General features: G+C 42.2%; 1 protein-coding gene across 3 annotated transcripts in view; it reads left to right on the top strand.

Moving 5' to 3' along the window:
- Positions 1-10,298, top strand: part of col18a1a (collagen type XVIII alpha 1 chain a) — a 79,646-nt gene extending 69,348 nt beyond the window's left edge. For all 3 annotated transcript variants that reach the window (XM_076264317.1, XM_076264318.1, XM_076264316.1), the window contains 8 exons: positions 55-202; positions 502-566; positions 5,696-5,821; positions 5,927-5,959; positions 6,456-6,797; positions 7,147-7,344; positions 7,712-7,827; positions 8,640-10,298. In XM_076264317.1, coding sequence (XP_076120432.1) covers positions 55-202; positions 502-566; positions 5,696-5,821; positions 5,927-5,959; positions 6,456-6,797; positions 7,147-7,344; positions 7,712-7,827; positions 8,640-8,853 — 1,242 coding nt within the window. In that variant the 3' untranslated portion in view covers positions 8,854-10,298. The remainder of the gene's footprint in view (positions 1-54; positions 203-501; positions 567-5,695; positions 5,822-5,926; positions 5,960-6,455; positions 6,798-7,146; positions 7,345-7,711; positions 7,828-8,639) is intronic.
- Positions 10,299-12,355: the final 2,057 nt, after the last annotated feature.

Raw genomic sequence — 12,355 nt, 5'->3', positions numbered from 1 at the left:
GTATTTCATGATGAGTCTATAAGCAATGCTGTGAAAAGTGATTTTGTTATGTAGGGTCCAAAGGGAGATTCGATCCGAGGACCTCCAGGACCACAGGGCCCATCAGGGCCCCCAGGAGCCGGTTATGATGGTCGCCCGGGTGTGCCTGGCCCTCCTGGACCACCTGGACCCCCAGGAGCTCTCCCTGGAGCTTATCGACCCAGTAAGTCCAGTATTTATCTGTTATCGACCCAGTAAGTCCGGTATTTATCGGTTATAAGCAAACAAAATTACGTGATCTATTACAATATAGCATTGCTTGATCTAAATGATAGATGATAAATTCCATATGTGATTGTTAGACTCATGATATGAGCCTAGAAACATGCGAGTGTATGGTTGGACTTCATGAAACAAAATCTCATCATTAGGTTTAGTCATTGTACGGTATGATGAAAGCAAAAAGCTTTTTTTTTTCTTGCAGATGTGTGTGGTTACTCATATTTTATTACTGTGTTGCAGCCATCAGTATCCCTGGACCTCCTGGTCCTGCCGGGCCACCTGGGCATCCTGGACAATCATCTGCTGTAAGTGATCGCTTTACCTGTTCACCTGAAAATATGACCTTAGTCATGTGAAACATACATGCTAACCACAAGTTAGTCCTGTGATCTGTATTTCTGTATGAGGTATCGGGAAGATACTTTATGTTGCATCTTTAAAGCTTATGTTACAACTAAGCAGCACATTTTTTTTCTGGAGATCGGAAATTACTAGTTAAATCATCTCCGTGCAGAGCTAAGTCGCCATTGCTCGCTTTCCCATTTGTGGATTACAGTAAATCTAGTCATAAGACTAGGTTTAATCCACGTTAAACTGCCTCAAAATGTTTAAATATACACTACCGATCAAAAGTTTAGACATTTCCATTCCACTCCATTATAGACAGAATACCAGCTGAGATCAGTTGCATTGTTTTTGTTTTTATCAGGGCAGCAGTTTTCAGATTACATTATCTGCTTACATAATTCCAAAAGGGTTCTCCAATGTTTGCTCAGTTAGCCTTTTAAAAATGATTAGTAAACAGAATGTGCCTTTGGAACATTGGTGTCAGGGAAGGCGGATAGGACCCAAGCGCAAGACTCCACCAGGCAGAATTACGGACAAACACACTTTATTCTTAACACAAACTTAACACTTAAAGACTTACCGGTACTTACATACAGGACTTTGATTAGACAAAACAGAGAGACGATCCGACAAAGAACAGAGAAACAGGGGGGTAGAAATACACAGACCAATTAACAGAAAGACAGAGGACTGGACGAAACCAACGAGACAATAACGGGAAACAGTTGTGGAAGCAGAAATGGAGGGAAAACTAACAAGACAGGAAGCACAGACCAAATAAGGGAAAAGGGGTGGAGACAGTCATGACAGCAGACAGGTAAACACAGAGCACATGACAGAAAACAATACACAGAATGGCCACCAGGGTGGAACAAAGTCAACAGTCCAGGGCCCACTTCCCCGAAAGCATCTTAAGCCTAAGAGCGTCGTAAAGTCCCTCTTACGAACGTCTTAAGATTTGCCGACTGTTTCCCGAAACCATCGTAGCTTAAGAGCGTCGTGAAAACACTCGTAGATCTACGAGTGCTCCAGAGTACTCGTTACCGGCTAAGAGCGTCTTAACAGTACTTCTCACTGAGGTCACCAACAGGACATACAGAGGAATTACAACTTAGAATATATAATCCAACTTACGTTCCCATTCGTTATTGTGTTTACCTGTGATGAATCAGATTTTAGCGTGCAAAATAACCTACATTTAATGGTCATAATAATGTGATGAAAAGCGGACAAAAATGCAATCAAGTTATGAAACGAGACGTTGCCAGAATAGTTTGACATTATCTTTGCTAAGTGAATATTTTATTAGGCCTACGAGGTAAAAAGCAGAGAAAGCAACATGTGGTTTAGTCTGTAGCCTACTGCATCAAAATCTAAGCCTACACATTTCCTCTCTTTCTTACTTGACTTCTTTCTTATCTTCAAACGTGTTCTTAAGTGACACCGCGAAAAATTATTGCATGGTGCAACAATCTAATCTTAAAATAATTACAATTATTTATGTCTCTGTGTGGTATATAACCTGCTTGGGATGCTTACATGCAGATGTCAAAGTGTTTCTATTTTCGTATTGATGTGAATTAATGTGTAGATCCGAAGTTTAAATGGTAGGCCTATAGCTGTGACGTGCAGTCACCTGACATCACCGTCAAATCAGAGGATATTTCAGAACTATTAACGTGGACAGCTCCCCTTAAGAGCATCTTAAGAGCATCAAATTTGACTCTCTGTCTGTTTCACCTACCAGGACTGCAAGAAATCTAGGAGTTGTTCTCGACAACCAACTAAACTTCTCAGATCATGTTGCCTCAGTCGCCCGGTCATGCCGTTTCGCACTCTACAATATACGGAAAATCAGGACTTACTTAAATCAAGATGCCACCCAACTTCTGGTTCAGGCAATAGTCATCTCACGACTCGACTACTGCAACGCCCTCCTGACAGGTCTCCCAGCCTGCGCAGTGAAACCACTTCAGATGATCCAGAACGCGGCGGCGCGCCTGGTCTACAACCAACCCAAGAGGGCACATGTTACCCCGCTACTCATCCAGCTACATTGGCTACCTATGGCGGCCCGCATCAAATTCAAGGCTCTAACGCTTGCCTACAAAGTAGTCTCCGGTTCTGCTCCCACCTACTTGAATGCCTTCATACAGACATACGCTACCTCCAGACCGCTGCGCTCCTCAGACGAACGACGTCTAGCTCTACCTCCGGTACGCTCAGGCCAATCCAAACTTTTCTCATCTGTTGTTCCTCGCTGGTGGAACACACTGCCAGCTCCTACTAGGGCAGGGACATCCCTCTCCATTTTCAAAAAACTCCTGAAGACCCAGCTCTTTAGAGAACATCTCCTCTCATAGCAACACTTACAACAAGTCTTGCTGATCCTAGCACTCACCAGCCGTCTTAAACTGACACGTAACTGTTAAAAACAGCACTCACTGATGCACTTATTCTTACTGTACTCTAATGTTTTTTAAATTGTCCTAATATTGTTGAGAATTGCTCTAAACTTAAACTGTTTACCATGTTGTTAGTCGCTTTGGCTAAAAATGCGTCAGCCAAATGTAATGTAATGTAATGTAATGTAAGAGCAGTGCACGCGCGTTCACGCTACGAGCATGTTCGGGAAACAGTCGGAAAAACCAAACGAACGATCGTAAGATGAATCGTAGAAAACCCTCTTAAGAGCGTGTCTCCGTCGTTATCGGGGAAGTGGGCCCTGGGCCCAGTTCCCCGAAAGCATCTTAAGCCTAAGAGCGTCGTAAAGTCCCTCTTACGAACGTCTTAAGATTTGTTGACTGTTTCCCGAAACCATCGTAGCTTAAGAGCGTCGTGAAAACACTCGTGGATCTACGAGTGCTCCAGAGTACTCGTTACCGGCTAAGAGCGTCTTAACAGTACTTCTCACTGAGGATCTCGGATTGCCTCTCAGACATAGCTACATGGATGAAGGCACACCACCTCCAGCTGAACCTCTCAAAGACTGAACTGCTGGTCCTCCCAGCTAAACCTACCATACACCACGACATCAACATCAAATTTGACTCCCTGTCTGTTTCACCTACCAGGACTGCAAGAAATCTAGGAGTTGTTCTCGACAACCAACTAAACTTCTCAGATCATGTTGCCTCAGTCGCCCGGTCATGCCGTTTCGCACTCTACAATATACGGAAAATCAGTACTTACTTAACTCAAGATGCCACCCAACTTCTGGTTCAGGCAATAGTCATCTCACGACTCGACTACTGCAACGCCCTCCTGACAGGTCTCCCAGCCTGCGCAGTGAAACCACTTCAGATGATCCAGAACGCGGCGGCGCGCCTGGTCTACAACCAACCCAAGAGGGCACATGTTACCCCGCTACTCATCCAGCTACATTGGCTACCTATGGCGGCCCGCATCAAATTCAAGGCTCTAACGCTTGCCTACAAAGTAGTCTCCGGTTCTGCTCCCACCTAATTGCATGCCTTCATACAGACATACGCTACCTTCAGACCGCTGCGCTCCTCAGACGAACGACGTCTAGCTCTACCTCCGGTACGCTCAGGCCAATCCAAACTTTTCTCATCTGTTGTTCCTCGTTGGTGGAACACACTGCCAGTTCCTACAAGGGCAGGGACATCCCTCTCCATTTTCAAAAAACTCCTGAAGACCCAGCTCTTTAGAGAACATCTCCTCTCATAGCAACACTTACAACAAGTCTTGCTGATCCTAGCACTCACCAGCCGTCTTAAACGGACACGTAACTGTTAAAAACAGCACTCACTGATGCACTTATTCTTACTGTACTTATTCTTATGTTTTTTAAATTGTCCTAATATTGTTGAGAATTGCTCTAAAACTTAAACTGTTTACCATGTTGTTAGTCGCTTTGGTTAAAAATGCGCCAGCCAAATGTAATGTAATGTAATGTAATGTAATGTAAGGTCACCAACAGGACATACAGAGGAATTACAACTTAGAATACATAATCCAACTTACGTTCCCATTCTTTATTGTGTTTACCTGTGATGAATTAGATTTTAGCATGCAAAACAGCATAGCCTACATTTAATGGTCATAATAATGTGATGAAAAGCGGACAAAAATGCAAAGTTATGAAACGAGACGTTCCCAGAATAGTTTGCCATCTATCTTTGCTAAGTGAGGGCTATATTTTATTAGGCCTATAAGGGTACAAGCAGAGAAAGGAACATGTGGTTTAGTCTGTAGGCCTACTGCATCAAAATCTAAGCCTACACATTTCCTCACTTTCTTACTCGACTTCTTTCTTATCTTCAAACGTGTTCTTAAGTGACACAGCGAAAAAGTAGCCTATTGCATGGTGCAACAATCTAATCTTAAATAATTACAATTATTTATGTCTCTGTGTGGTATATAACCTACTTGGGATGCTTACATGCAGATGTCAAAGTGTTTCTATTTTCGTATTGATGTGAATTAATGTGTAGATCCGAAGTTTAAACGGTATAGCTGTGACGTGCAGTCACCTGACATCACCGTCAAATCAGAGGATATTTCAGAACTAATAACGTGGACAGCTCCCCTTAAGAGCATCTTAAGAGCAGTGCACGCGCGTTCACGCTAAGAGCATGTTCGGGAAACAGTCGGAAAAAACAAATGAACGATCGTAAGATGAATCGTAGAAAACCCTCGTAAGAGCGTGTCTCCGTTGTTATCAGGAAACTAGGCCCAGGCCAGATCCTGACAATTGGATGAATGGTTACTGATAACGGGCAGTGTAGATATTGCATTAAAGATCAGCCATTTCTTTCTACAACAGTCGAGAACCCTTTTGCAATTATGTAAGCACATGATGTAATATGAAAACTGTTGCCCTGATTAAAAAAACAATGCAACTGATCTCAGCTGGTATTCTGTCTATAAAGGAGTGGAATGGAAATTTCTAAGAGACCCCAAACTTTTGACCGGTAGTGTATCTATGAGCATTTTTCATAAGCAAGCTTTGTAAGCATCATGCTTTCAGCAGTCTTTCTTTCTGACCAAGTGAAAATCACCTCAGTAAATCCATTTGTGTTCACATAGACCATTCTTCATAAATGAATGCTCTCCTCCTCAGGTCACCGTTCAGAGGACATACGATGTGATCGAGACTGCGAGGAGATACCCAGAGGGCACCTTAGTCTTCGACATGGAAAAAATCAGTCTCTATGTCAGAGTCCGAGACGGCATCCGTCAAGTTCAGGTACTGTAGAGGTTCCGACTTTAACGGCTCAATTCTGAGCAGACATGACGTTTAATGTGCTTGTTTTGAACACACCTGAACATCAGTTGTCTTTCTTTTTTTCAGCTTGGAGATTATCTGCCATTCTTCACTGGTCTGGTAAGTTTTAGCTTTTTAAAAAAAAATGTATCAAGAGAGACTTACAGACAGGAAAATAATTTCGTAGTCATAGCTGTGGGCAGACATGTTTACTACACGTGCTGTGTATTTCTTTTTAATATCAACAAATTAACAGACACCTGTACTTATTCATCTGGATCTTTTTTTTTTAGCAAGGCTGGCCTAGCATTTAGGACATTTGTGTTATTTTCGTTGATCATCCAGTTCTCTTCAGAGAGTAGAAAGTAATCTGAAGTCATCTGTGTAAATAATCATACTAAATTACCTCCAGGCCTGTGTCCTGATATTTTGACAGCATAGCAGCAATGTTTGACAGACGTTTTTGATTTGTGAAACTTCTTTTTTGATGAGAGCCAGGTCTTGAAAAACCATTACAGTGTTAAACCAAAGTATGAGAATAATTGCCAAAAAGTCATGAAGATGTCTTACTACCGTCTTTGCAGAAGTTTGATTGTCCCTCTTGCTCCACCTTCAGGACAATGAGGTAGCGGCTGCCCAGCCTCCTCCAGTGATCCACTACCCAGACCACGGAGCGGGCAGTGTCACTCGACCCATCGAGCCACCACCCCAGCAGCCTGCCGATGTCCCCAGGCGGGAGCCGGAACCGGAGCCACAACCCGACCCCCGCTACCCATCTTACCACGATCCCAGATACCCCCAGAACCCTGACTACAGACACCCTTCACAGTCGCACCCGAGATACCCTGAGCAGCCGGACCCCAGGCAACCCTCTCAGCCCGAGATCAGGCCCCCTGTGACCCCTGTACGCAGGCCTGAGCCCCAGCCTGCCAGACCCGTGGACACTACCGGCCCAGGGGTAAGAGTTTAAAAAGCAGACTTCATCATGTTTCCTGTCACACCCTTCTACCGGGAAGTGCTTATGAGCAGAGCATTACAGTTGAAGCAGATGTTGTCTTGCTTTGTGTAAAACTGCTATTTATGTGAATGGACCATATTGATAATAATACTAATATTATAGTAGTAATAATAACAATACTAATATTGATAATAATAATAACAATATTTTACTATTGTCACTTTGTGTGCTTTCACTAGCTGTTCCTAATAGTTGCCATGGTGTAAGTTGTCATGTTTGGCAGAAGGAGTTTGCCATGCCACTCTAATGTTTCCCTTTGCCCCCCGAACCCCCCCCCCCCCCCCCCCAGCTGCATCTTATCGCCCTGAACGCGCCCCAGTCAGGCAACATGCGGGGCATCCGTGGGGCCGACTTCCTGTGCTTCCAGCAGGCTCGTGCTGTGGGCCTGTCGGGCACCTACCGGGCCTTCCTGTCCTCCAAACTGCAGGACCTCTACAGCATCGTGCGCAAGTCCGATAGGGATACTCTGCCCATCAAGAACCTTAAGGTGCGATGATCTAGTCTTTTGCCATGGGCATAGATCCACGGCATTGCAAAGTTATTTAGATGACACATGAGCAAATAATGTAAATTGGTCTGGAATGTTTTTGTGGCATAGTGTCATTAATTCATATTTGTCTGTTAAAAGCAAATTTGCCTATTTGAATTAACACAGACCAGTATCCTTGCTTCTGTAAACATTGTTATAGTATTTTGTTTGGGTTGGAAACTTTGTTACTTACTTCAGGTTGGGTTTCCTGAAAGCATTGTAGCAGATATAAATGGACTGGAGGAGAGGGCATGGTGTAGCTTTGCCGACAAAGCCTTTTGGTAGCCAGTTCTTGATTTGGTCCACCTGTGTTTTTGTGCTGCAGGGCCAAGTGCTGTTCAGCAGCTGGGAGTCTCTCTTCTCGGAGGCCGAGGGCAGGATGAAGGACAACGCTCCCATCTACTCCTTTGATGGCCGAGACATCCTCAGGGACAGTGCATGGTGAGTAGCACAGGTGGAGGCTGGGACGGACGACCTTTTGGTTTCCTAACGACTCTGACAAATATGCTCTGTCAGCTTTGATTGATGTTGACCAGAGTGTAAATTGATGGAATAATGTTGGATTGATGCAGCCGCGAACAAGGGTCTTAAATGTGGCTCATGTAGTTTCCTAATGATGTGGCTGATATGTCATTCTGTTGCTATGCCCACATGTTTGCTTTGTGGCATGCTATAAAAACTGAGTAGAACAATAAATGTATTTAACAATAAATGCTGTGCAAGCAAATGACAATGATTAGGGATTGCACTTTCTATGGTTCAGCTTCAGCCTTCAAAAGGAACAGTTAAAATTCGGATTATAAAAATGACGGGTAAATGTGGGATAAAAGAAAAAAAGAAAAAAAAAGAAAAAAAGAAAAAAAAAGAAAAAAAAAACAAAAAAAAGAAAAAAAGAAAAAAAAAACCCTCCGCATCAGATTAGTCAAAAAACAGGCTTGGCATATTAACACTTTCACTCACACATTCTATTCTATGATGCATTACATGCATACAAACTAATACTAACTATGAAACAAACATAGCTTTACTCTCATCTAGGATTCTCAACTCTTATTACAGTAACTATATATGAACTAAGCCTTACCCTGACAGGATCCAAATTGAAGTCTATTTTTATTCCTAGCTATAATCAAAGTGTCGAACGATGGTTGATTGTTCTCAAATCTAATTGGAGCATGCTCTTTGATTGCTGGTTGGTTTTTATCGCGCTGATCAAAGATCACTCATTTTAACGATTGTGTCTCTCTGTTTAGGCCAGAGAAGATGATCTGGCACGGGTCCAGCCCTCGGGGCCAGCGTCAGACGGACAACTACTGTGAGACATGGCGGACGGGTGACCGGGCAGTGACAGGCCTGGCCTCCTCGCTGCAGTCCGGTCAGCTACTCCATCAGACACCACACAGCTGCTCGGGCTCCTACATAGTGCTGTGCATCGAGAACAGCTACATCTCACACTCCAAAAAGTAAACAACAACGATGATGACAAGCAAGCAAAAGCAAAAACGTTCTTTTTAATTGTTCCTTTTTAGCGTCCAGGAAAACCTAAAATCCAAAACAACAATGCCCAGCAAGTCAGGCCTAATGTCATCTTAACAAACCTCTGCCCCTTCATGTTTAAAACAATGCCACCATATAGCTTCAGTCGAGCATGCAGGTGCATAGGTGGAATTGGGTCTGTCAGGCAGAGAGGAGTCCTAATGTTTTTCTTTTGCTCCTCCGCAATGCCAAAGAGACAAATCTGACAGAAAGGTTGTTTGCCCTTTTCTCGGGGGCGCTGGCACATACTTCTACTGTGGGCTGAGCCGGAGAAGAGAAGCTACTGCTACTTGTGGCAGTGTTTTGAAATTGTAACCATGATACATTTTTTGTATATTAAATGTATTGTTTGTGTTGTTTGTTTTTTTGTTTTTTTTATGGATGTTACGTTTGAAAATGTCTTCATTTGGTGTAATTGGTATATTCGACCAATTTTTAGCAAACATATTTTTGTGTAACTTTTTTCAACTTTTTTATATTATTTCAATTTTCCATTCTGAATTGTGGGATATTGAGGGGCAGAAAAAAAAACTAAAAACACTAAGAATAAAAGAAAATATTAGATATTTATTTTGAAATGAAGTTTTTAGAGATAACTGATAATTCAATTTGAGAATGAATACACAAATAAAAAATACTATTTTTCTCTTAGTGAGCACTTTTTCTCAGAATCTATCAGACATTTCCACAGGAGTGTGTGCGTGAAACAGAGTAGTGTAGAATAGACACATGTAAATCATGAGCATTTTTGTCTAGGTTCCTGATGAGAAAAATTGTGTGAACTCCTTACCTATACATAGCCCCCTAAAAATGAATTGTTGTTATTCGTGAAAAATCTGAAAAATTGCAGATATTGTACTTATGCTATTACAATATCATTTCTAAATTTCAGGTGGAGCTTAATGCCATTTGTTACGTTTTATGTTTCAAACAGTATGTTTTGGTTCAAACCAGGACAACTACTTTTAATTCAGCAAGGTAATTCAAGATGAACATTTTAAGATATTTCCCAAATGAAATGTCTATATTTGAAATTGTGTAGAGGAAGGCAATCTTCCTTTTACCCAAACAGCAAGTATTTCCACAATCATTTCTTTGACCACTAACTTCCAGTGTGTTTCATCAGCAGTGGTTCAATGCTGAATTTGGTGCTACTTTGTTGAAAGGACTGCTGTGTAAAGAAGAGGTTCAGGGAAAGCCAAGGTGTATTTTGTGAAGACACTTTATAATAGCCCCATACTACTAACACAGTGGTAGTGCTACTGATGTGTCCAACATGAACTAGTGTGACCCTGTGGAATGACACTCATATTTTTGTAACCAGTATGTGCTGTAACAATTCTTTGAGGCACTGAATAAATGAATTTTGTCATTAATGACTATTGTTACTTATTGTGGGCTGCACATTTCCAAGGGCAAGAGGACCAGGTTTAGATGCTGTCATTAAAAACAAGACATTTGTACAGAGCAGCTATCTGTATTTGATATAAAATATATTTTCACAAATTAGATTCCATTGAATTGTGGCGCCTCAGATGGTACTTCTCGGAGGGAGACTCATCTTATGTTCTGTCTTGGCTGATTACAGTAAATCAATCATTTACTTACTGTGAACAATGTTAACATCTCACAGATTGTTCTCTACCAGTCACCAAACGGAAATGTATTGATGCATGACAGTAGGCTACATTCACAGTATGCAACATGAGCACCGTAAACATTATCTTAAAGTAGGAGAAATAATCCTTGTTGAAGTAATAGGCGACAGCAATGTCTATTGTATGTTGCTCGAGTAACTGCCACAGATGTTCTCTTTAACTGTCTTTGATTTACACCCCACCATTTATTTTTCCGGGTTGTGCCATATTGGAGCAGATTCTGAAGCGTTGCTGGTAAAACAATGCATCTGCCTGGCCGCTGTTGAGCAGGGATCAGAGGCTAATTTTCGGTGTGTATGTTACACAGCCACGCGCTGCACCCGACTAATGAGATTGCAATTCCACAGCTGAAGCTTCAGCAGCGGCCGCCTGTCCTCCGCGTGTGGTTTTATTGCCCACTCAATAGGATTTAGCTGTGTGGCCCTGAGTAGACCTCCTGGAAACAAATCAGCAGTCATGGTGACAAGGGGGCCTGCCGCTGCTGTACGATGCTGAGTATCCCTCCTCCAGCCGCTCAGCCCATCTGGCAGAAGAGCACACATCTCATAAACAAGTCTGTGTACTGTAGCTATGTGTCATATATTGAGCCAGAAGTTGGGCTGGCTGTTTATTGTCGTCGATATTGAATTTAACGTCCTTTTGTATGTGGTGTATATAAAAACGCAAAAGGCTTGGATCTATCATTCATTTTGAACAAAATTTAATTATAGGCCTATCCAGTCCCGGATATACTTGTTCAATGATACAGCCCTACACAGGTAATAAAAAACAAACAGAGAAAGCTATATCCTGTTCACGAATTAGGCTACACGAGTGCGTCTCATGACAGCCTTGCTGCAGTGGAACTGGTGCGTCAGACATAATTGACTTTAGTAGCTTCTCCTGCTGTCTATGCCTGAACGAAAAATAACTAGCCTTACATGTTGTTTGCAATTCCTCAAGGCCTTCGCCCGTGTAAATCTTTCTTCCCCTTCCGAAATATAATTTGCTGAGTGATGTAGTATCCCCATAAGTCTCTGTGACTGGAGAGGCTGGTGAAGGGAAAGGAACCTGCAGATGGCTGCTCTCTCCCAAACGCTGCCATGGTGGAAGCTATATTTAGGAGGGGAGTAAGTAATAACTAAGCACGTCCAAATGGCCCACAGACGGTAATGATACAAGAGCGGGACAAGATGTTAGGTTTTAATTACATTTGGGGTGGAAGTAAAGCCTTGTCTGTCAGATACGCTGTGTTTATATTGTCTTAGTGAGTCATGAGGATACAGACACGATGTGAAAGGACGGAATTAAGAGTAGGCTAGCATACATGAAAACCCACCTTCATTCAGTCTATTTTAGCCTTTAAACGAAGAGGGTTATATTTTATGTGACACTGGTTTTATAATATTATTTCTATTAAGTGTTATGTCCAAAAAGTAGGCTACACCCAGGAATGAACTATAATTTAATAGCTTCATATTAATTACCATTTTATGACACGTGTAGCATATTTCAAATTGGCAGCTCAGGGAGGTCAATGGTTTAAATATATTTCAAGGGTCAGTTGTGAGGTATTAAATGAAAACTGCTGGCTGAAATGTTCTTTAATGAAATGTACCACCAAAGTCAATGGACTGTGGGTGATTGAGATGCCTACATTTCAATTCATTTGGCTAGTTTGTTTTCAGTTCCTGATCAGTCTTGCTGTTCTTGGCTGGCTCTTCTGTCACAGACTCATGAATAATCTTGAGTGCTGAAAGCCTGGTCTGAAAGATCCATAAATAAGCTCCTAAATA

Source organism: Alosa pseudoharengus, unplaced genomic scaffold (genome assembly GCF_046254945.1).
Source record: "Alosa pseudoharengus isolate Yale_2024_CS ecotype anadromous, Long Island Sound unplaced genomic scaffold, YU_APseudo_1.1 YU_APseudo_1.1_scf_3, whole genome shotgun sequence".
NCBI lineage: Eukaryota > Metazoa > Chordata > Actinopteri > Clupeiformes > Clupeidae > Alosa > Alosa pseudoharengus.
The sequence above is the reverse complement of the archived record's forward strand: the minus strand, read 5'-3'. Positions and strand labels throughout refer to the sequence as shown.